Source organism: Salminus brasiliensis, chromosome 10 (genome assembly GCF_030463535.1).
Source record: "Salminus brasiliensis chromosome 10, fSalBra1.hap2, whole genome shotgun sequence".
NCBI lineage: Eukaryota > Metazoa > Chordata > Actinopteri > Characiformes > Bryconidae > Salminus > Salminus brasiliensis.
This window is the reverse complement of record NC_132887.1, coordinates 2930029-2952887: the sequence shown is the minus strand read 5'-3', so window position 1 is coordinate 2952887 and position 22859 is coordinate 2930029. Positions and strand designations below refer to the sequence as shown.

At 42.9% G+C, this 22859-nt stretch overlaps 1 protein-coding gene across 1 annotated transcript; it reads right to left on the bottom strand.

Annotated features, from left to right (window-relative positions):
* Positions 1-1532: 1532 nt before the first annotated feature.
* LOC140564011 (uncharacterized) lies at positions 1533-21469 on the bottom strand. The gene is made up of 15 exons (XM_072689008.1): positions 21273-21469; positions 17550-17695; positions 16838-16907; positions 14879-14924; positions 14699-14741; positions 11685-13811; positions 10877-10956; positions 10675-10779; positions 9268-9440; positions 8343-8439; positions 6864-7025; positions 5915-5993; positions 5211-5310; positions 3995-4200; positions 1533-2605 (listed from the first exon to the last, which is right to left on the bottom strand). The coding sequence occupies exons 1-15, from the start codon at positions 21398-21400 to the stop codon at positions 2466-2468; spliced, it is 3702 nt and encodes a 1233-aa protein (XP_072545109.1). The 5' UTR covers positions 21401-21469; the 3' UTR covers positions 1533-2465.
* Positions 21470-22859: the final 1390 nt, after the last annotated feature.

Sequence of the window (22859 nt, the reverse complement as noted above, 5' to 3'; positions counted from 1 at the left end):
TGCCTGTCTGTCTGTCTGTCTATCTATCTATCTGTCTATGTATCTGTCTGTGTATCTATCTATCTATCTATCTATCTATCTATCTGTCTGTGTATCTATCTGTCTGTCTGTCTATCTATCTGTCTGCCTGTATGTCTGTCTATCTGTCTGTCTGTGTATCTATCTATCTATCTATCTGTCTGTCTATCTGTCTGCCTGTCTGTCTGCCTGTCTATCTGTCTGTCTGTTTATCTATCTACCTGTCTATCTATCTGCATGTCTGTCTATATATCTACCTGTCTGTCTGTCTATCTCTCTGTCTATATGCATGTCTGTCTGTGTATCTGTCTGTCTGTCTGTCTGTCTATCTGCATATCTGTCTATCTGTCTGTCTACTTATTGATCCAGTTATCTGTTTTGATTCACCCGTCTCTGCTCATTGATTTATTTATTCATGGATCAACACCAAAATGTCCATATGTTTCTGGACACCCCTTCTAATGAATGCATTCAGCTACTGTAAGTTCCACCCATTGCTGACACAGATGTGTAAATGCACACACAAGAGCACACACACACAGCTTGTCTAGTTCCTGTAGGTAGTATTGCCAATAGAACAGGATTCTCTGGAGCAGATGAACATGAATGCACCAAATGCAATCAAATTCTCACAGCAGTGCTCCTCCTCCAAAATCTAGTAGAAAGTCTTCTTCCCTGGACAGTAGAGACCGTTACTCCAACAAAAGCAGGATCAGATGTTTTTAATATCCTAAAATGAGCAGGTGTCCCAATACTTTTGTCCATACAGCAGTATCTGTGTATCTACTCAAATTCTGTCAATATTGATTTCTGTATTTATTGCATATCTATTGATCTCTCTTTCCATATATATACACACACACACTCATATATACACTTATCTGTCTGCTTATTGATCCATTTATCCATACATCCGTCTGTGTACCGACCTCTCCATCAACCCAACCACTTATTAATCTCTCCATTCTTCCATCCCCACCTCCAACCGACAGCAGCTTCAGTAGTGACGGTCCTCTCACCTGAACACTCACTCACTTCTCCAGCTCTAATGCTGCCAATCTACTGCCATCGAGGGTTTGGGGCTGAGCAGAATGGGCTGCAGAATCTGAGTGACTGCGGTAAGCACAGACACCACCAACATGGAGATTTCTTCTGCAGCCTCTGATCCACGACATGACGACCCTTCACCATCAGCAACTGGAGCCTGAGAGAGCACAATTGGCCTCTCTCTCTCTCCCCATCACTCCCGTTGTGATGCTGGCTGGCTGAGGCGTCTGTCAGTGGCAGAGCTGGGGAGCCGAGCTTTCCTCAGAGGATGTTGGCGGCCTAGTAGTGCTGCATTGGCGGCAGTTGGAAAAGAGGCAGTGGCTGACTTTACTTGTGTCGGAGGAAGCATGGGCTTGAACTCATCCTACTCTTAGTGTTGGGAGCACTGCAAGCGATGGGGGAGTCTTAGCGGGTGGGTGGGTTCATTGGCTTGGCTAAATTATTAAAATTAAATTTGCAGAAAAGGATTTCATTGAATCATAATTTCACATTTTATTTTCAAGTAAGAAAAGTAAGGAACCAACAGTAACCCCAATATAACCCATCTTTTTTTTTTTTTTTATCAGATTACAGATTTATTCTCTTCACAGTGAAAAATAATAATCCCAACCCAATCAGTACTAACAGTCCAAACCACTGCTCTGCTATATCAAATACAGATTAATAACTTGACGAATTCCAAAAAGTATGTGGACATACTACAGATAGTACAAATCTGTCACCCAACACACCCGGCACTTCGTCACAGTTAATGATTCACTTGGCTCTCTGTGAATCATTCAGCCGGACACACCCAGGTTATTTATAACTGCATCCAAAACCTGGAAACCTGGAAACACTCGCAGAGAAAGCAGTCATTAACATCAGCCTCACGCAGTACTGAACACACTCCACACTCGGATCTCCAACCCAAAGCTAAAGCAGGTTTAACAGCACCGGTCCTTTCATCTGGAGCAGAGATAAAGAGTGCTTACCCACTGATTCACTGATTCGCTCTGAGAGCAGAGCTAAACCTCCACATAAGCAGCAAACATACCCTGGTTCAGACAGTGTGAATAAATGTGGAAATGCTGCATTTTATTGGAAATGTGTGTAAAAGAAGGTGCTGGTTCAAACTGAAATTCAATATATCTATAAATCAATTGATCGGTTATTTATTACAATTCTAATCATATTTAAGTGCGTTTGTGCTCATATTGTGCCCAAATGATCCATTTCTGAATGTCAAAAAGCTTGTGTGAGCTTTATTATCTATATCCCACTCCTGGGTAAACTTATAAACTAACCTCCAGTTATATATTTCTGCATCAAAGAATTCAGAATCCAACCAATGCAAATAAATCAATTATCAGCTCGATTGGAGATTTCATGACTCTGACGAGTCGTTCAGTGATTTACTCTCATTTCCTGGGAGTCATCGAAGCCCTCAGTGGAAGCTCAGCCTCCACCCAGCTGTTCGGCTTTGCCATCATTTTCTCCCAGATTTCAACCTCCTCATTCGCCGAGTCCATCCAGTCCACCTTCTTCCCGTAACTCTGACCTGCAGGGGGACAGAGCAGAGTGGATCAACAAACAATGACATCGATCATCATTATCTTCATACGCAGCAGCAGATTAATCAGATTAATACAGATAAAGCATCATAAGCCTAGTCCTGGAATTTAGAGAATCTATACAGAGAATCTTCATTCAGAATGCGGTGTAGTCCAGGATCACTGTCTAACATATATATATATATATTAATGTTGTAGTACATTAATTTAAAAAAAAACCTTACATTTAATGTGTATATATATATATATATATATATATATATATATATATATATTACATTTAAGATTTTATCAATATACTACATTTAAGATAATTCTGTTTGCCAAGATAATATTCTTGCTTTATATATAAAAATATTATATATTAAGTATGTATATACTAGATGTATTTCATATGTAAGTAAGTATGTATATTAGATGATTTCACTTTTTTGCAGAGAAGGCTGATAGGCCATTAAAAAAATACATAATATACAAAATTTTATTTTTAAAATATTCATATTTATATATTATTAAAAACTCCTAAATCAAACATTTTTTAAAAAATAATATAAATCTTATATATTTATAGAGATCATTTCACTTGCTACAATATCGGCTGCTAAGCCAATAATAATAATAAAAAAAAAAAATATATATATATATATATATATATATATATATATATATATATATATATATATTTGTATTCAATATTCTTAAAATATGTTTTATAATATACTAAATCTAATATATTAATATCTAAAATCTAAAATATATATATATATATATATATATATATATATATTAGATTTAAGGTTTTTAAATAAAATACTAGATTTAAGATAATGTCACTTTCCAGAATATTTTTTTGCAGTAAAGGCTGATCTTAATTAGCCTATCAAAATGAATTCTTCCATAACATGGGTATGTTGTATGTTTCTAACACATATTGTACCCAATGACACCCATGACAACTGGATCAATAGAAATGCTCCAAATGACTGAGAACAAAATCTTTTGCACTGATTTTTATTAAAAGTGTTCATTTGAATTTGTCCCTATAGATTATTACACATGCTCCAACTCAAGTGACTTAGAGCCTTATAACTTAAAAAGGTTCTGCAAGGAACCATCAACAAGAAGGTTCTCCATGTGGTCAAAAGACCATTTAAATGCTTGGTTCCTGCATGTTTGCAGTAACATGACAAATTAAAATCCACCTTCTTAATCAACTGTGTCAATAATTCAGGATGAACGGACCAATAGAAATGCTCCAAACTGCTTGGAGTAAACTCTTCTTTCAGTTTGACTTCCATTCATCTAATGATGCCTTTATATATCCTATATCATATATGCCCAATGTGCTAAATGGTAACGTGAGTGTGTCCCCAGACCTGTGCCGAGGCTGAGCCGCATCCCGCCGAGGAACTGGTTGGAGAGTTTGTTGTTGTCCCAGACGGTCAGTTCACAGCAGGCCTCGCGCACTTCATCAGGTCTGAAGCCGTCGTACACCATGGTGTGGTTATACACAGGGTTCAGGGATTTCTTCACCACGCGGGTCTTCTGACGGCTCTTCTTACTGGTGTCCGGCAGCATGTAACTGACAGACAGACAGACAGATAAAACATCTTTGACAAATCTAATACAGAATATTAGATATTATATTCTATATCTAATATTATAATATATAATATTGTGCTGTGCATCTTCGTGACACAGATGATTGAGGCTATGAGAAAAGTATGAAATGATAGAATGGGGGCTGCAGAGCGGAGCAGGCATCTAAAAGCACTGGTACCAGTTTCTGAAGAACATCCAGAACATTCAGAACATTCGAAACAACCAGACTGATGTTTTAATCATATTAATATCCATATTATTGGACTTTCAATGAGATTTCAAATCCTGAATGTAGTTCTAATAGCATTAATATCCAATAATTCAGGTTTAAAGAAAAATAATTAATTGATTAATGATAATTATTATACAGACTTCCTCAAATTGCAAAAATAGGGATAAAATTACCATGTCAGCTTACTAGATAAATGCCATTTTTACATAACTTCTGTTCCCAGAATACTTCAAATTTAATACTACATCTAAAAAAACACATTTTAATGTAAAAGTTAAATTAAAATCTTAAATTTTACCTTATAATAATAGTTAACATATAACTTTAATATATACACATTATTTATTACACACAGAAAAGCTCATTATTAACATATTCAAACAAGTCCCAAACTTCAGACAGTAGTTTAAGCCCCTCCTATGTTCCGCTTGACCTAGTAGGGCTGTGTAACCCCAATTCATTAGGACACACAATGCAGGGCATTCGCACCGACAGGCGACCGACGCCATTCTTTTCAAATTCCTTTCAGTTTACCCTTGTGCTGAATCGAGTGATTCAGAGAGTCAACACGGGCAGTGTGTGCATTTGCCCTTTAAACAAACAGCAGGTTCATTTCTGTGCCTGTCAGGACTTTGACAAACGAGCCACTAAAAACAAACTCCAACCAAAACTGCAGAACCGAGAAGCAGAGATTCCTCACTTCACTACAAGAAAAGGTCCAATCTACCTCCCCTCAGGACACACACTCACACACTTACCACTTCACAAACGAGTCCACCCCCTGAGGCCTCAGGCGACGTAGCTGCCGTGCTTCTCTCAGCCAGATATGGATTTCTCCGGTACCGAGCTTAGAACCGCCTACGGTTAGGGCACACCAGGCGAGACACAAACCACACAAATTATTAACGGTGGGTAAAATGAGGAGTTTCAACCTTAGGCTGGATAAAAATCTGAATTAATTAATTCATTAAATTTATTCAGATTTTTTTTTTTATCTATTTTTAGATTATCTACCCAGTTTGACCCAGTTTTAAAAATCTCCCCCAATCACATGCAGCGCTCCCGACAATAGGAGGGCGAGACCAACACACCTGCCACTGATGCAATGTCACCGGGCAACCAACGCGCTCTGAGGAAAGCACCATGTACCCGGCTCTGACGCATTGGCCAGCGGATGCCAGTGGCGGGCAGAATCGCACTGTAGTGATGTGGGGAGAGAGCGCCATCTACCCACCCTGGAGAGCAAGGCAAGGCCAATTGTGCGCTCTCAGTCTCCGGCTGCCGATGGCTAGCAGCATGACCGGGATTCGAACCAGCGATCCTCTGGTCATCGTGACAGGGCCGTATTCTGCTGGACCACTCAATTGTCTACATTCCCTCCTGCACATTCATTTCCCTAATAAATTAGAACACCACCAACAAACTCAAAAAAGAGCTTCCTGTACGCTCCGTCTTTAAATACCTCTGGGTTCTGGAGGGACGTATTTCAGGGAGACGGACAGCAGCCCACGATATTCCTGTGCTTCCAGATTATCTGCATTCTGTAATGGTAGAAGGTCATTTATTACAACATTACTGACCATTTCAAATCTAGAAAGGGTAAAGGAACAGCGCTTATCTGATTAGCATTATGCTAGCTAGGTTGTGGTGGGGACTGTAGAAAACATGGACGCCATGGTTCCGTTCCCTTTCGCTCTATAGAAATGAAGCCAAAACTGTCTGCTATGTTGATAAATTTGCAAGTAGACCAAGCCTAAATGTCTCAGACCGCCTTCACTGAGCTTTTAGTGCAGAAGCAAAGCAGACTTCCAATAGACAACTTCCTCTACAACTCTGCTCCTCCATGTACTGAACAGAAAGGACGCCATGCAGGTCCTGCTGCAGACAACTGCAGTCACTTCAAGACAAGACTGTCAATCACTTCATTCTTCAGTGTAGCCCCGCCTTCTTACGACAGAGCAGAGTAAGGGTTAAAAACATTTGATTTCTGGGGGGGAAATAAAAATGGGCCGACATCAGCACAGGGAGACTAACTGCAGGAGTTTGGAGACACTGAAGATGGAAAGACAGCTTAGAGGAGGAAAATGAAATGAACAATGGGCGGGGCTGTTCAGTCATTGGGCTACACATCATATTGCAACCAGCCAGCAGAGGCGCTAAACCTGTGGTTGCTTCACTTTTGAGAGACGCAGCGCTGTCCAGGTTTTCTGCAGTCACTGGTGGGGCTACTAGCTTCCATTCACTGCTTACTATATATTCGTGTTCTTGCAAGGTAGAAAATCCATTACTCATATCCATATAATCAATTACTCTAATCCTTAATTTCTAATGCTTTACAGTCTCTTAAAAACAAATAATTCATATTATATTTATTGTTATTTTTGACTAAAATTATTTTTTGTTTTCCACACCTTGGGCTGGAGGTTGTACCAGGTGAGTGCCTCATGTGCCCAGTCCCACATCCTCAGACTGATCTCCACCTGACCCAGAAAGACGTTCCTGCCCAGGGAGTCATTGTGCCACACAGACAAGTTCAGAGTCTTTCCAGGCAATTCTTCACGCTTCACTTTGTACTGTGTGCAGAATTCCAGAGAAAAGCTCAAATTATTATTATTATTATTATTATTATTATTATAGTACATAACCAACAGGCCATTATGGTAATACTGTATTAGGAACAATGCACAGATAATAATCCCACAGAATGCATATAAACAACCCATACAGTTCAGATGCGTCCGACCCTGGGCCCGGCCAGACCCACAGCACCAAGTTTGGAGTCCAAATTGACCAACAGCACCACATCTAATTCAATTCAATTCAATTCATATTCATATTTCTAGAGGCTTTTTACAACAAATATTGTCACAAAGCAGCTTTACAGAGATCTGGATTCAAAGAAACCTTGAGAGGAACCAAGACTCAAAAGGGGAACCCGTCCTCCTCAGGCTAACACCGGATAATTAAACATTGGTGTCTATACTGACCAACACCAAAAGGTTGTGTGTCCAAACTGAACCACAGGAACCAAGTTATGAGTCCAAGCTGACCCACATTACCAAAGTCAGTCCAAACTGACCAACAGCACCCAGTTTTGAGTCCAAACTAAACCTGATCCCAACCTGACCCTTTACCAAGATCTTAGTCTCAACCCAAACGGGCCCAACCCACAGAGTCCAGACTCAACCAGCCAGACACAGAATCCAAACTTGATCAGAGCCCAACCTGACCCACAGCACAAAGTTGAGTTCAAACTGACCAATGAATTGAGTCCAAAGTGACCAACAGGCACCACGTTTTGAGTCCAGACTAACCCACATTACCACGAGGAGTCCTAACTGACCCACATGCGTCAGGTTTTGAGTTCAAACTCATCCTGAACCTTTAAGTCCAAACTAGATCTAAGCCCAACCTGATCCCGACCTGACCTTCCACCAAGTTCTTAGTCTAAACTCAACCCAAACTGACCCAACCCACAGCACCCACTGAGTCGACTTAGCCTGAGCCAGACCGGACACACACTCAACTTGAATCTGGCCTACAGCACTACATTTTAAGTCCAAACTAGATCTAAGCCCCAATCTGACCCACGGAGTCCAACAAAATTCAGTCAGGACCAGACCAGCGCCAATCTGGTCTACTGTCACCAAAAGGGCCAGAATACACCTGCTTGTTCTAATGATGGCCGGATAAACTACAGCACTGCATCAGTAACAGCAGCTTTACATCATTTTGAATGACCTTCCCATGATGTCCTGTTCTCCTGCTGTGCTGAGCTGACCTGCAGGCCCGTTTATGACTCCAGTCTATAGCCTAGTTCCACATTTCTCAGGATAGCGAGCACTGTGAAAGACATGAGGATCAATGGGTGAGACAGGTAAGAAACATACCCTCAAAGCCTCCACATAGACCGGGTTCACTGTGCGCTTCTTGATGGAGGTCTTCCTCTTGCTTCTCTTGTCTGGGTAGAGGTAGGTCTTCACATAGCTGAGAAGAACAGCAAACGGTGCAGTGATTAATCACCAGAATCAAGCTGCTGCAAACGAGCCGGCCGACGTTGGTCACAGTGCACTCTTAAAAATAAGGGTTCTCCATGTAGGGCCTGTATGGGCAGCTTAACTGATACCCAAAAGGTTTTGTCCTAGGGTTCAACCATATGGATGGCCACCAGGGTCAATGATGGGCCAATCTGGGTTATACACTGCACACAGGGCCCTAGATGGGATCCAGATGGGACCCATGTGAGATTAAGGTGTGCTGTAACGACGGGGCCCGTTCCTGGTAGGAACACATATACAAACCAATTTAGAGCCCATGCCCACCTGGAACCCATCTAGCCCACTCATGTGAGCCCCACAGGAACATGTTGGCTGGGGAGGGTTCTTTGAGCGATGCCGCTACTTCAGTGCCACAACAGAACTTTACCAAGATCCAGGTTCGAGCTGCTATTGAGCGTGCCAAAGGCGACGGTCCCTCAGATGAAGAGTAACCTAGCGAGGAACCAATCCTCCTCTGGTCGACGCCAGATAATAAAGCAGTAGTAGAATAAATAACTGGACAGAGTGAGGTATCAAACCTTCAACGGCATCGCTCAAGAGACCCATTTGAAGCACCTTTCCTTTTAACGACAGGAGAAAATGCAGTGAAGACTTTCATCAATTTAGTTCATATATATATAAAAAATGACTGTACTACCCTGCCGTATGCAATGCATACACAGTACCAGCATCAACTTTTGGGCTGGATGTTAATGTGCACAGCATAGATCAGCTCCTGGACAAAAAACAAATCGACAGTCCGTTGGACTGAACTCACGGGTCTGTGCGCTGTTTGCGCGGGTTTGCGATGGCCAGGTCCTGACACTGTTCCACCATAATGACCAGTTCTCCGAGGGGGCTGTACATCAGAGCGAACTCCACCGAGCCTTGCACTGCCACGTTGCCGAAATCCCCCGCATCACTGTAGACACTCAGCAGACTGCCGGTACGCTAAAGAGCACAGGAGATACTGAACTGAGGACTAATCCCTTTTGGGAACACTGAAATAGTACTCAAATAGTAAAGCAGATTTTACAACTAGCAGCAGCAGAAGAAGCAAAGGAAGACGCAGATAGAGATGCAGACAGAGATACGGAGATACGGGCGGAGATGTAGACAGAGATGCAGAAACGCAGACGGAGGTGCAGACGGAGGTGCAGAAAGGCCAACGGGAGATGCAGAAATGCAGAAGGAGCTGCAGACAGAAGGTTCAGACGAATATGCAGAAATGCAGACGGAGATGCGGAGATGCTGACGGAGAAGCAGACGGAGAAGCAGACGGAGAAGCAGACGGAGAAGCAGACAAGACATGCAGAAATAAAGACGGGAGATCCAGAAATGCAGACGGGAGATGCAGACAGAGGTGCAGACGAAGATGCAGAAATGCAGCAGGAGAAGCAGATGGGACATGCAGACAGGAGATGCAGAAATGCAGACGGGAAATGCAGACAGGAGATGCAGAAATGCAGACGGGAAATGCAGACAGGAGATGCAGAAATGCAGACGGGAGATGCAGACAGGAGATGCAGAAATGCAGACGGGAGATGCAGAAATGCAGACGGGAGATGCAGACGAAGATGCAGAAATGCAGACAGAGACCCAGACAGAGACGCAGACAGAGACGCAGACAGAGACGCAGACCCACACTTTTCCAGAATATAATAAAATAAATACAACATTGGGAAAATAGCAATAAATACATAAACATATAAAGTAATATAAAGTAAAATAATAATTCAATAAATAATTAATTAATAAATCCATTTATTATTAATATAATTCCCAATAAATAATTACTCCTCCAATATCCCACTGACTGTGTGACGAATTAGTGCAATGCATGCTGGACACTGTAGTAAGTAAACACTGATGGCTGAAAATAAATAGATAGATCATGAATCCTATAAAAAAAAGGGATGAGGCTGAGGGAACCAAACTGTGATCTCCAAACATCAGGCAGCTCTTGTGAGGTGTTCCCAGTATGCAGGACAACCGGCACTTCCATGGGCACTTAGGGCTGCTCATGGAGGTCCCACCCCGTAACTTACAGAACTTAAAGGATCTGCTGCTAACGGCTGGTGATGTACAGATCCCACAGGATAAGGGTCTCGGAGTCCACTCGACGGGGCAGAGCCGCTTTGGCTTCCGGACTGGAACGGTGTTCAATAATACAGGTTCGGCTCACCTCTGTGACCGAGAGTGTACTCGCAGAAAAGCCTCTCCTGCCAGAGAGATCAGAGCCATAGCTGGACACTGAGCTGCTGTCATCGTCAGAGTCCACTCCTTCATCCTGAGGGGATTAGAGGAACAGAGACCAGCCGCGCAGTCAGAACAGCTGATTATTCACAGACACGGACAAGCAGCTAAAAAGATGAATGCAGGCTAACCTCCCAGGTGTCCACCACAAAGGTGGGTGTAGCAGGTGTTTTTGCAGGTGCTCCTGGGGCAGATGTCCCATTTTCCTCACCTGCGGAAGAAAACAGGCCAATCCAATGACAAGAATCATCATTTAAGGTGACAAAGCTTGAGCACAGGCTGGTAACTCAACGCTGGGTGTGTCAATGCCAAGAGAATGTAGGTTCCTTCTAAAATGTCGTTAAAACGTCAGAGGCGCTTCAACCAAAGGAACGTGACACCAAAAATGTACGTATGGGTCGGGAATGTGATATCAGGCATAAACAAAAAACACACAGCCTAATACAGCGAAAGGAAAGAGAGTACAGCCATAGCTGAGCTTTCTTTTTTGAAATAACCCATCTACTATACTGCACCATGTGTCCAAAAGTATGTGGACACCCCTTCTAACAAATGCATTCAGCTACTTTGCTAAGTTGCGTGAGAAATGTGCAAATGCGCACAAACACACAGCTGGTCTAGACGGGTAGAGAAGGAAGTACTGCCAATAGAATAGGACTCAACATCAGGAACCTATTGGCACCATGCTGCCTAATGTCAGACGTGGGCTAGAGGGGTATAATAAAGCCCCCCAGCATTGAGGAGCTGCGGAGCAGTGAAACTGTGGAACTGCGAAGTCTTCTTCCCTGGACAGTGGATACAGTTACTCCAACAAAAGCAGGATAAAACATTTTAATATCCTTGATTTCAGAAGAAACAAAATATAAAAAAAGCAGGTGCCCCAATACTTTTGTCAATTCGTAAATGCCATAGAAATATAGGAGCATTAAAAGCACTTACTTTCCATTTCTTTAGGAGTTGCTGATTCAGATGGTAGAATCACAATAGTGGGGATCAAATCTTCTGCCCGTTCCTGCTTTGGATCTTGGATGGAAACATGCTTAGACGCTGGGGATTTGGACCTCAAGGCCCGTGCATACACACCAGCCAGAATTTCACTTTCTCTCCTGTGCTCCTCTTTGGAGGCATTGTTTTCGGGTGCAGTATCTGAGAGAGGAGGCCCTTCCTCTGAAACATCCAATTCCAAGGTCTTCTCACCAGCACCACCTTCAGATTCCTTCAATTCCACATCAAGGTCTCTCGTTCTTTCAGGAGCTGCATTTCTAATAACCACCTCGGCCTCGAGCAACCCACTTTCCTCCATACTGGTGTCCTTCGCCCCGTTTGGGTCAATAACCGGTTCTGCACTTTGACCGCCAGGAACGTCGGGAATGCCAGAATGGGAATGACTCTCCTCCACATCCAGCTCATCCATCCTTGTTGGAGATGTTCTTTTGAAATCCGACAGCATGACGGCTCCCTCCCCAGCGTCCTCGGCGTTACTCGGAGGTGGCTGATTTTTCATCATCTCCACAGAGGAAACAGCGAAGAGCTTAGGAGAGCTTTCCCGTTCCTGCTGAGAGCCACTGATTAATTCTGGAGCCCCCTTTGGATCCTCGCGTAATGACTGACTTTGGGCCACGTCCCCTGCAAAGCCAGAACCCTCCTTAATCACCACCAACTCCGTGACTGCGAGAGTCTGCTTCTGCTCCACGGCCGGCTTTGTGACTTCACTAGAGACGATCACTTCGGCGGCCTCCACCTCTGGCCCAGTGCTAATTGGGTCAGCACTGCTGCCAGGCCGAGGTGATCGATCCGGACCCGATGTGTCCCGTGTTTCAGTGAAAGACGTTATCTCCAGCGTTTCAACAGGCGGGACTCTGGTCTTCACCCAGTTCTCCTCAAACGATCGGTCTTTCTGCAGCGCTGGAGGGAGAGACACCTCGGTTCTGGGCTCTGTACTGGGTTCTGCTGTTGTGGCGCTAGCAATAGTGCTAGTTTTGCGGCTAGTTGGAGCACCTGTTGCTCTAGTTCTTGCGCTAAGTGTGGTGTTTGTTGCGCTAGAGCTCACGCTGGTTAATGAGATTGCTGTGATGCTAGCTGTTGGGATCGTTGTTGTGTTAGCTGTTGGGCTAGAGCTCACGCTAGTTAATGAGCTTACTGTGATGCTAGCTGTTGGGATCTTTGTGGTGCTAGCTGTTGCGCTAGAGCTCACGCTGGTTGGTGAGCTTGCTGTGATGCTAGCTGTTGGGATCATTTTGGTCCTAGCTGTTGGGCTAGAGCTCACGCTAGTTAATGAGCTTACTGTGATGCTAGCTGTTGGGATCGTTGTTGTGTTAGCTGTTGCGCTAGAGCTCACGCTAGTTAATGAGCTTACTGTGGTGCTAGCTGTTGGGATCGTTGTGGTGCTAGCTGTTGCGCTAGAGCTCATGCTGGTTGGTGAGCTTGCTGTGATGCTAGCTGTTGGGATCGTTGTGATGCTAGCTGTTGCGCTAGAGCTCACGCTGGTTAATGAGATTGCTGTGATGCTAGCTGTTGGGATCGTTGTTGTGTTAGCTGTTGCGCTAGAGCTCACGCTGGTTGGTGAGCTTGCTGTGATGCTAGCTGTTGGGATCGTTGTGGTGCTAGCTGTTGCGCTAGAGCTCACGCTGGTTGGTGAGATTGCTGTGATGCTAGCTGTTGGGATCGTTGTGGTGCTAGCTGTTGCGCTAGAGCTCACGCTGGTTGGTGAGCTTGCTGTGATGCTAGCTGTTGGGATCGTTGTTGTGTTAGCTGTTGGGCTAGAGCTCACGCTAGTTAATGAGCTTGCTGTGGTGCTAGCTGTTGGGATCGTTGTGGTGCTAGCTGTTGGGATCGTTTTGGTGCTAGCTGTTATGCTAGCTGGTACAGGGCCGGCTGCGGCACTTGCTGCTGTGGTGCATGTCATTGGGCTTGCTAGGGCCGCTCCTTTAGACTTAGGCTGCAGCACAGGCTCAGGTTTAGGAGACTGGATGAGAACAAGCTCTTCCTGAGGCTTTTCTTTAGGTCTTCCAGCTGATGAGACGGGGCTGTTGGGTTTGTATGCATTTGGTTCTTCAACCTGGGTCTCTGCAAGTTCAAAAAGAACAGTTATGGACCAATAAAGGTTGAATTTCCGGTAGAACATTCAGAAATTAGCTCACAGGTACCACACCTTCACAGTTCTCTACGCAACACGTGAGTCACCCACCATTGTATGGAATTACACATCAGCCATTACATTAAGAACACCTCCTTGTTTCCATCTCTGACCGAATAGCAGCAGTGTGCAGTTCTATAGTTCTGGACTGTGTCCATCTGTATCTGCAGACTCTGATATCAGCCTCCTCCTCTCACCCTGTTTGTTCTTCAGTGGTCAGGACCCCACATGACGGACCCCCACAGAGCAGACTGTAGGATTTGGGTGGTGGGTCAGTCAGTCATTCTCAGCACTGCAGTGACACTGACTGACAGGGTGGTGGTGGTGGTGGTGAGTGGGTTAGTAGTGTGTGTTGTGCTGCTGGTGGTACGAGTGGATCAGATACAGCAGTGCTGCTGGAGTGCTTAAACCCCTCAGTGTTGCAGCGTCCGGAGGGCCGCGCTGAAGGACTAGAGGATGACCCACACAAACAACCTGTGCAGCAGCAGATCAGAGAGCTCCTGTCCCTGACTCTACACCTACAAGCTGGACCAGCTGGGTAGGAGTGTCTAATAGAGGGGACAGTGAGTGGACACTGCTGTGTCTGATCCACTCGTACCACGTGGGGGTCCGTCCTGTGGGGTCCTGACCACTGAAGAACAAACAGGGTGAGAGGAGGCTGATAACAGAGACTGCAGAGATACAGATGGATACTACACACTGCTCCTGTTTGGTCAGTGGAGCTGATAGAATGGACGATGGGTGTAGAAACAGGGAGGCGGCGTTAATGTTATGGGGCTGGTCAGTGTAGTACATTTATTTTCCATCTGAAACTCACCAACTTCCAACGTGATATCTTCATCTTTGTATTCCCGGGTTACCTGTATATAATAAATCAATCAATCAATCAATCAATCAATAGCTGTGTTGTGCAGAAAATCAATATCAACTCGATCAACAGTGCTGCGGATATCTCGTCATGTGTAGATAATGAGGACATAAATGAAATATGACGAACCTCTGCACCGAGAGCTGGGTGGATTGATCTGGGGTCAGCTGATACACTGAAATAATAAAATAATAAGCTTTGACATTTTCAATAAATCAATACTTGGCTCAGTATCAGAACTATATTTTGCCCCCAATGTGCCCCCCCCCCACCTTACTCGATTCAAACTAACAAACTCTACACAATATGGACAAAAGTATTGGGACACCTGCTCATTCATCGTTTCTCCCGAAATCAAGTCTATTAAAAAGAGCTGATCCTGCTTTTGTCAGAGTTACTGTCTTTACTGGCCAAAGAAGAAGGCAGCTTCCTACTAGATTTTGGAGGGGAATTGCTGTGAGTATTTGATTGCATTCAGCCACAAGAGCGTTAGTGAGCTCACGATGTTGGATGATGATCGCCACCTCACCTCATCATCTAACTCCCCAACTCCCAAAAGTCATCATTCCAGAGAACACAGTTCTTCCACTGCTCCACAGCTCAATGCTGGGGGGCTTTATTATACCCCTCTACAGCCCACGCCTGGCATTAGGCAGCATGGAGCCGATTTATCTGCTCCAGAGAGTCCTATTCTATTGGCAGTACAGGGGACTAGACAAGCTGTCTAGCATTTGCACATCTGTGTCAGCAGCAATGGGTGCAACTTAAAGTAGTTGAATGCATTCGTTAGGAGGGGTGTCCACAAGTATTTGGACATACTGTGCATTAGGTTAAGAACATGTTTGTTCGCCACACAGGCGGGTTTGAAAGCCCTGTTTATTTCACTCATACAGAAATCCAGCTTCGCCCTGGAGTTCCTCATATTGAAAACAGGACATGCGAGTTATGAAATGACGCATTACTGTGAGAGGTCTAATCGCTCATATCATCTTTGTCGGACCAAAACCTGTATCTCCATTCCTGACGTTTTTCTCTTTTCTCCATTATGTCAATCTGGAAGTTGTTCTTTACATTGTATCAGACTTAAATGATGAATGGACCAATAGAAATGCTCCAAAATGACTCTAAACAAAATATTAGTTAAAAAATATTGTTTAATATTACATGACTTCCATTGAAAATGCTGCCATTTTGCCATTCTGATGGTGTGATAGACAATATGTAACTTTACGCATTCGTATCAGAGCAGGCATGGCACCAATTTTGCTTTTCTGGTACCGATACCGAAACCTTGGCTCGAACTACTCAAACACACAAACATCGCGCATGCAGAACCTTCTTAACTTTCAACGATAGTCAATGAAAGTCATTTTGGAGCATTTCTATTGGTCCATTCATCAGAAAATGATGCCAGATTCGGATGATGTCAAAAATAGAGATAACTGCTCTGCTCTGCTCTGCCCAGCTTTACTACCTGTTGGAGGGAGAAGACTAGCACATCTCCACGTGGCACGTGAATCCAACCACCACTGCTGATGCAGCATTGCCTAGCACGCTTGGAGGAAAGCATAGTTCCCCAGCTCCGATTCAACAGCTAAGAGATGCCTGTGCTGACCAACATCACACTAGGATGGACGTGGGGAGGCAGTGTGAGGCCTCTGAGAGAGCAAGGCCAGTTGTGCTCCCTCTGACTCCGGCTGCTGATATTGCTACACTGTTAAAGGGGAATTCCACTGCTTAACATGCAAGCAAGTGTGTGTGTGGCAAAACCGAGGTCAACATTACTACCATAGCATTAGCAGCCCTGCCAAGCTTCACTACCATGGCGTTAGCATCGCCCTCTACCGTGCCTCATGGCCCAGCATGGCTATCGCGGTGGCAGCAGCGTGCCGGCCGCCGGCCTCGCCCAGCCTAGATTATTACTGTAGATCAGCTCTCGCAGTCTGCGAGGCTGCGAAGTTTCTGTGCAAACAGCTAACGCAGCACACACCCTCCATCAGCATTCGGTGTGTTTACAGTGGGTGGTGCCCTGTGATATTTCAGTGTTTCGGTCTTTGCGGTTAATCGGGGCAAAATAACGAGCATTACTCTGCACGAGTCTTCTCTTCCTTTTCTTTTTCCTCCGGCACAGCGTTCAGGAAGGGCAAGGGTCTATGGCCTGGAGAGAGAGAGGGAGAGGGAGAGAGAGATTAACTAACTGGAGACAATACATAGCAAAAACGGCAGTCTCTTACATGTAGTACATATTGTCGCCATCACGCCAAAACATTATAACCACAAAAATGACAGCTTTGCAGGAGGAGAGGAAAAACCTTCTTAACTTTGAATGGATGGAAATGTAATAGGATTTTATTCCCAATCATTTTGGAGCATTTCTATTGGTCAGTTCATCATGAAATTCTGTTACAATGTTAAGATTTAAATTATGTAAAATTATATTAAATTATGGCAAACTATACATGTATATATATATATATACATACATACCACACACACACACACATACACATTATATAATTACATATAAATGTGTATATATACATATATATCATGTACATTCATACATACACACATATATTATTTATATATTTTTATATTATATATATTTTTTTCTAGTCATTTCCCTACAATTTAAATCAAAACCATTAAATAATCATACTTGCCACAACCTAAAACATCCCAGACTACATATGAGAAGAGTTGAGGGCATGGGAAGAGTGAGTGGAGAACTAGGTATTTCTCAGGGTGCTAAAGGGCTGAAAGAGGATTTTTTAAAGCTCCTTAAGGTTAAATCAGGTACCTGCTGATTTCTTCCACCTCATAGAAGACCTGACCACTGCTGAAATGGCTGGCTGGCGTCCATATCTCTTTGACCTGAGGTCCTCGAACCATTCCCCCGTCAAAACCTTTAGCTGCTTGGGGTCGGGCACTGAAGACCTCAACCTACTGGAATGAACAGCCATAAAGCTGGATTAACTGCACAACCCTTAAAGAAAGCCTGATTCAATTCAATTCAACTCAATTCCACTACAGAGTAAGCATGGAGCTGCACTTCCGTTACATTAGGAGAGAGAGGGGGAATTCTTAGCAACTCTTATCAACCCTTGTGGAAGACCAATTACCCAATCCCCATTAATGTGAACTCCCCCAAACACTGGGAGGGTGAAGACTAGCACACGTCTTCTCCGACACATGTGAATCCAGCCACTGCTGCCGATGCAGCATTGCTAGGTAGCCTAGCGTGCTTGGAGGAAAGCATGGTTCCCCAGCTCCCATACAACAGACGCCTGCACTGACCAACATCACACTAGAAGGGATGTGGGGAGGCAGTGTCCTCAGCACCCAGTGTTGTGCTCCCTCTGACTCCGGCTGCTGAGATTACTACACTGTTAAAGGGGAATTCCACTGGTTAACATGCAAGCAGGTTTCCCAACTGCGTCTTTAGTGTTAAGATCATCTTGACTGACAATAGAGAGAGTATTCAATATGATCGACCAGTAAAAGAGAAAAATTCTAAAATGCTGAGTGGTTTAGTGACGGAGTCAGAATTGTTTACAGTGGTGGTGAATGGAGACAGGCGTCTGAAGAGCTTAACGCCTCTGAAAGCTCCCTCATAGTAAGTTTTTTTTAATTTTTTTATTAAAATGGATATAAATATACTGCTTTTGGGAATATTTTGGTCTGAAATGCATGGTGGAGGGATACATGCAGAGTGTTGAGGCAAAATAGTCCCTTAAAAAAAGTTTCCACTATTCCACTAATTCATTAATATATATATATATATATATATATATATATATATATATATATATATATATATATATATATATATACTAGGTCCTATATCAATCAACAGCATTTCCTAGAGCCATGGGTCCTTTGACATCACAATCCAATAGTCCTGCAACAGTCCTCTGAAAGCAGGGACCAGGTTTAACCTGGAACAGCTCAGATGAGGACGATGTGGCTGTGAGTGTTTATCTGGGGTTAAAACCAGGTCTAACCACAGGATTACACACCGATTTGGATTCGACTAGCTTCATTTTTAGGATTAGAGACTTGCATTCAGAGGCACAGAATAGTATTACGTAATCAAATCTCTGCAGCATTGGAGTTTAATAAACCCCGCACTAGATCCTACTCCATTAGCAGGCCAACGGGAGATCCAACACATGCCAAAAAATTGTAAGCAGCTTATGAATTAATAAAGGTTTGATTATGCATGCTATTTGTGTGCCATTCCAGAGGAGGGCAATATGACCATATTTACTGTGATCATGATGAAGCGCAAAATCCTTGCAACTCTAGCACTAACACCACCTGCAGCAGATCCTTTAAGTCCTGCAAGTTGCATCATCTGCCTAATCTTGTGACCCCATAGCAGATCTGAGCATTCAAGGCATGGACTCCACCAGACCTCTAAAGGTGCTCTCTGGTAGCTGGCACCAAAACCAATGGGAGGCCTCCATGAGCCTCAGTGGGCCTTGGGCGACCATGAACCTGTCCTGGTTCACCGGTCGTCCTTCCTTGGAGTACACACACACACACACACACACACACACACACACACAAGAGCTGCCTGATGTTTTGGAGATGTTCTGACCGCATCATTATCTAGAACATCACAGTCTGGTTCTTGTCAAAGTGTCTCTCAAAGATTCTCCTGCTTCCACACCTCCATCACCTTCAAAAGCTGGCTGCTTCTTCACTCGCTGCCTAATATGTAGATCCACCCCTTGACAGCCCCTGTAGACTCACTTCATATGGCAGTGGTGCTAATGTTATGGCTGATCAGTTTTTAAAAAATAATAATAAAGATGATATTAATAATAATAATATGCCAAATTTCCTCATATTATGCTTTATTAAATAACTTTTTTTTAAAAAAGTGCTATATGGAACCATCTTTTAGAAAATCCAACGGGTGCTCGATCTCAGTGAAGAACCCTTGAAGAACCCCATTTAATGGCATGTACACTGTAGAACCCCTTTTGTTATGAGTCTCGGCTCTTCGGCACGGGGGAAGGGGGGTGTATGATGGTTTTTTATGTTATATTATATTATATTATTAAGATTCTGATCAAGTATTTTTCAAGCATATATGTAGATTAGACTGAACTATTCAGACATTCCACAGATCAGATTTCATGGCTGGAGGCCATGTAAGAGCACATAGACCCCCTCCTGTCCTTTCCAGACCAAATCTGTGGGTTTGAGAGGACGGACACTATTAAAGCATTGTCCCATATTGTCCCGTAGTCCAACTCCATATGTGCAAAAGCAGATCAGACACCACGTATTCTGGACTCCATGGACAAACCTGGAGCACACACAGCAACCTTCTGCTGGACATTAAAAAAACGACCTTCTTTAAGATTTAATTAACTTCATGCACTAAAGCCAACACCTGCTCATCTTCATCTCCAGCTCATCAGTAACATTAATATCCAGTATAAAGTTCTAATAACATTGATATCCAGTATGAAGTTCTAATAACATTATTATCCAGTATGAAGTTCTAATAACATTATTATCCAGCATGAAGCTCTAATAACATTATTATCCAGCATGAAGCTCTAATATCATTAATATCCAGTATGAAGTTATAATAGCATTAATATCCAGTATGAAGTTCTAATAACATTAATATCCAGTATGAAGCTCTAATAACATTAATATCCAGTATGAAGTTCTAATAACATTAATATCCAGTATGAAGCTCTAATAGCATTAATATCCAGTATGAAGTTCTAATAGCATTAATATCCAGTATGAAGCTCTAATAGCATTAATATCCAGTATGAAGTTCTAATAACATTAATATCCAGTATGAAGTTCTAATAACATTAATATCCAGTCTGAAGTTCTAATAGCATTAATATCCAGTATGAAGTTCTAATAACATTAATATCCAGTATGAAGTTCTAATAACATTAATATCCAGTCTGAAGTTCTAATAGCATTAATATCCAGTATGAAGCTCTAATATCATTAATATCCAGTATGAAGCTCTAATAGCATTAATATCCAGTATGAAGCTCTAATAACATTAATATCCAGTATGAAGCTCTAATAGCATTAATATCCAGTATGAAGTTCTAATAGCATTAATATCCAGTATGAAGCTCTAATAGCATTATTATCCAGTATGAAGTTCTAATAGCATTAATATCCAGTATGAAGCTCTAATAACATTAATATCCAGTATGAAGCTCTAATAACATTAATATCCAGTATGAAGTTCTAATAGCATTAATATCCAGTATGAAGCTCTAATAGCATTATTATCCAGTATGAAGTTCTAATAGCATTAATATCCAGTATGAAGCTCTAATAACATTAATATCCAGTATGAAGCTCTAATATCATTAATATCCAGTATGAAGTTCTTTAATAAATGTCCATTAATAGTTCGCTCGTTAAATCAACGGCTCCCCTGCTCCTCCTCATCTCCAGCTCCTCAGGGTTCTCCACACAACCTGTTGCAGGACAGAGCTGAGCAGAGCTGAGCAGATGGTCCTACCTCACACGACCAATTTCGAGCCTTTTTAGGTCCTCATCTCTCAGCAGCACCTGCCGGATTACGGCCTCCTCCTCGGCGGAGAGGAAGCTCAGGTCGATAAACAGAGTCGCGTCTTTAAACGAGTTCATCTCCGAACCTGGACCAGAACCTGCAGACCTACACCCCTACCTGCCGAACTCCCAAACTAACTTCTCCAGCCTGCACCGAGAGAGGAGGTGAGGCGGAGCCAGGCGGTGTAGAGCTGACTGTTAGTAGCCCCGCCTCCTGCTTTTGGGGATTGGCTAAGACAGTCCTCCTCGAGCTCGAGGATTGGCTGTTAAGTATTCCTCACACGCAGAACTAACTGTTGGCTAGAAGAATCACATGCAGACCGGTTATTGGGTAGAATACAGCACAGGTAGTCAGTCACGTGTGAAAAGGAGCCAGAATTTAGAATGAGTTCTAATAACGTTAATATTCATAACATTAATATCCAGTATGAAGCTCTAATAACATTAATATCCAGTATGAAGTTCTAATAATATTAATATCCAGTATGAATCTCTAATAACATTAATATCCAGTATGAAGCTCTAATAACATTAATATCCAGTATGAAGTTCTAATAATATTAATATCCAGAATGAAGTTCTAATAATATTAATATCCAGTATGAAGTTCTAATAATATTAATATCCAGTATGAAGCTCTAATAGCATTAATATCCAGTATGAAGCTCTAATAACATTAATATCCAGTATGAAGCTCTAATAACATTAATATCCAGAATGAAGTTCTAATAACATTAATATCCAGTATGAAGCTCTTATAATATTAATATCCAGTATGAAGCTCTAATAACATTAATATCCAGTATGAAGTTCTAATATTATTAATATCCAGTATGAAGCTCTAATAACATTAATATCCAGTATGAAGCTCTAATAATATTAATATCCAGTATGAAGCTCTAATAACATTAATATCCAGTATGAAGTTCTAATATTATTAATATCCAGTATGAAGCTCTAATAACATAATTATCCAGTATGAAGTTCGTAAAACAATAATGTCCATTTATAGTTCGCTTGTTAAATCAACGTCTGTCTGGTTCCACTGTTTACAGTGTCTTTCAAACATTATGCCATTATAACATATCATCCAATCAGAGGGCAGGAGGCGGGACTATCAGATTTCAGACTAGTTAATCTTGAGTCAGAACTGTTTCTGTCCTGAGGCGGGGGCGGGGGGGCGGGGGCGTATCAGGACAGATCATTTGTGCATCAGTGACGCCGTCTCAGCTCAGGTCTTCCTCTAAACACCACGCCTTCTTCATGCTGAAACCTGCTCGTGCTGCTCGCTGACAGAGAACCTGCTGAGAGTCTAAATCTGTGCCTAGAACAAGCAGAGAGGGGAGCTGAAGCAGCTCAGGGGGAGTCTGTGGCGAGGCAGTGAGATTATGAGATCTGTATCTGACATCCTCAAACGGTTTCCTGTGTGTAGGAGGCAGTGCGTGATTAGTCAGAGGCTGAGGAGAGCTGACCGGCGTTATTACAGAAACCACGGCAGAGAGGGGTGATATGATCACAGGGCTGATTTCACAGGGTC